Source organism: Clupea harengus, chromosome 26 (genome assembly GCF_900700415.2).
Source record: "Clupea harengus chromosome 26, Ch_v2.0.2, whole genome shotgun sequence".
NCBI lineage: Eukaryota > Metazoa > Chordata > Actinopteri > Clupeiformes > Clupeidae > Clupea > Clupea harengus.
Genome location: NC_045177.1, coordinates 5,784,341 through 5,786,840, shown reverse-complemented (window position 1 = coordinate 5,786,840; position 2,500 = coordinate 5,784,341). Strand labels below are relative to the sequence as shown.

The following is a 2,500-nucleotide window of genomic DNA, read 5'->3' as shown; positions in this document are numbered from 1 at the left end:
GACTGGGAGCCTCGCTCACTAAGGGGAATAAAACCGTTGAATCGCTTGAATAGATACAAGCCTGTCTGAGGTTGGCCATGTACCCAAACTGTGAACTCACTGTTTTTACCTCTATTTGTTATTATCTGTTCACTTTTTTGTGTGTGTGTGTGTGAATATGCATGACAGACACACATTAGACCTGAAGAGGTGAGTGTGCTGCTTTGATACTGGGTCAAGAGAGGTTTTTGTAAAAGGTGTTAAGTCCAGGAGCATCTCAGGGACAGTTCAGAGGACATTTCTGCCGGAAGAATGGTCCTGTTTGACAAAACAAAAGTGCAAACGCGAGAAAGGCACTTATCTCTCACATCGTTTTACACGTGTGTCGTACCGTGGCACTTGGGCGTCTAATGGTCTTTTTAAGTGCTCAACTCACTTGTGTTTCTTAGTACATATTCACATGTGCTCCACCACGATTTTCCAGATCTTATTTTTAATGCCTTTTTAGTTTTATGATCTAAAAGGATAATTTTAGGCATTTTAACTATTCTAATTTCTACTGTATGTTTGCAAACAAGTGAGAAATGTATTCAGTCTTCTTTCTGATTGCACCTGCAAATCAGAAATGATTTTTGAATGTGTATTCCAACCAGCAGGGGTCAGTGTTGTACAGCAAAAAAAAGTACAGGATCTACTTCAGTATCCACCATCACTACCCTTGTGATACTGAGCTACAGCATAGAGACATCGGCTGTGAACAAAATTAACACATTCAGACCTGTCCGTAGAAAATCAGAACTAGTTACGACACTTGATGTCGCATACTACTCAGTCATTTACATTTACATTCAGTCAATTAGCAGACAATCTCATTTTATGCACAAAGAATACAACTTTCTAAAACAACATATTTACAATAGAATGAGTGCTACTGCAAAAAGTGTCACGGTTGTCCCAACAGCTCCAAAAGATGTTGCCCTGGAGAATGTGTCTCGTGACTGTGGAGGGGACGCCGGTGGAGACATCTGTATGCTGCTGAGCAACCTGCCAGTGCTGGGGGACCACAGGGAACAGTTCAAAGCCGACTGGTGTTGGTGGGGAAGGGTGCTGGCTACCTCAAAGGTGCCATCCTCAGCCGGTATGCTGGGATGGGAGACTGAGGAGTGGGTGAGGTTCTGGGGTCCCTGGAACCAGTGGATGTGGGCCTCTGGGTAAACTCCTCTCGCCCCGCAGGTCACATTGCCATCAAGAATGTGGTAATGGAGCTGGTTGTGGCACTCTGGCAGATAAAGAGGTGGAGGTATTACACTGGGCAGAGGTGGTGTTTCACTATAAAGGTAGAGGTATTACACTGGGCAGAGGTGGTGTTTCACTATAAAGGTGGAGGTATTACACTAGGCAGAGGTGGTGTTTCACTATAAAGGTGGAGGTATTACACTGGGCAGAGGTGGTGTTTCACTATAAAGGTGGAGGTATTACACTGGGCAGAGGTGGTGTTTCACTATAAAGGTAGAGGTATTACACTGGGCAGAGGTGGTGTTTCACTATAAAGGTGCAGGTATTACACTAGGCAGAGGTGGTGTTTCACTATGAAGCTCACAATAGTGTACATGTCTAAAAATCAGTGACTGTTTACTACTGATTAATATCAGATGTGGAACGTGCTTCCTTTATCATATAACACTACTTTGGTTATCATCTGAAATCTTGGTATCCTTGGTAACACTCAAATGCATGCGCTGCATACAAACCTTGTAGTTTCAGTTGCGTGTAGGAATGCTTTCCTCCTAAATTGGAGCGCAGCTTGCAAATATACCGTCCCTCGTGGATCGGTTTGGTGTGACGGATGGTCAGGTCCAGTTGTTTGTCTCTGTATGTGCAGCTCACTGCGCTGTCGCTGACAACGACTCCCCCATTCTCGTCTAGCTCACACAGAGTCGCCCTACCAGGGCTGATCCAGGCAAACATGCTGATGGAGGGCTCGTCCTGGGAGGTGATTTTGCAGGACATGGTTGTGTGCGTGTGGCACTGAGAGCTTACTGAGTCAGGGCTTCTGAGTTTGATGATCTCTGTGATAAAAAAAAACCATTGAAGCAAGTGACCCGTTACACTAAAGTTAATGATCGCAATTCCAGACAGGGAGAGTCAAGGTACATTTACAACAATTCCCTAAGTGAAATTCAGATATTTGTGATCTGAGATCTGAAATACTCTCATGCAAGTCACTTAAATGGACATTCCTGGTGCACTGACTGCAGAATGAAAAATGAACTTAAAACGAGAGTGAGATAAAAACTTTCTTGCACAGGCTGTGAGTTGTATCAAAAAGATTCAGGCTTTCTATTCACTATCACTTCACCTCACTTTGAGCCTCACTAGACTCAAAGGCTATGCACTCCATGGTTCATTCATAAAATCATACATTTACTTCAAAACAAATGTATTATTTTGTTATTATATTATCATGTTATATTAATATGTTATTTTGTATTATTTTGACGCCTATAAAACAAATAATTCT

General features: G+C 42.8%; 1 protein-coding gene across 1 annotated transcript; it reads right to left on the bottom strand.

The window, feature by feature from the left end:
* Positions 1 to 140: 140 nt before the first annotated feature.
* Positions 141 to 2,068, bottom strand: LOC116219901. The gene is made up of 2 exons (XM_031564027.2): positions 1,731 to 2,068; positions 141 to 1,258 (listed from the first exon to the last, which is right to left on the bottom strand). The coding sequence occupies exons 1-2, from the start codon at positions 1,987 to 1,989 to the stop codon at positions 891 to 893; spliced, it is 627 nt and encodes a 208-aa protein (XP_031419887.1). The 5' UTR covers positions 1,990 to 2,068; the 3' UTR covers positions 141 to 890.
* Positions 2,069 to 2,500: the final 432 nt, after the last annotated feature.

Bases quoted from the DNA above. Each gene is read 5' to 3' on its own strand.
- LOC116219901 (XM_031564027.2), bottom strand. From the start codon at position 1,989: ATGTCCTGCAAAATCACCTCCCAGGACGAGCCCTCCATCAGCATGTTT. The intron at 1,259-1,730 runs GTTTGTATGCAG...TTTATCTGCCAG, and splicing joins CACGCAACTGAAACTACAAG to AGTGCCACAACCAGCTCCAT.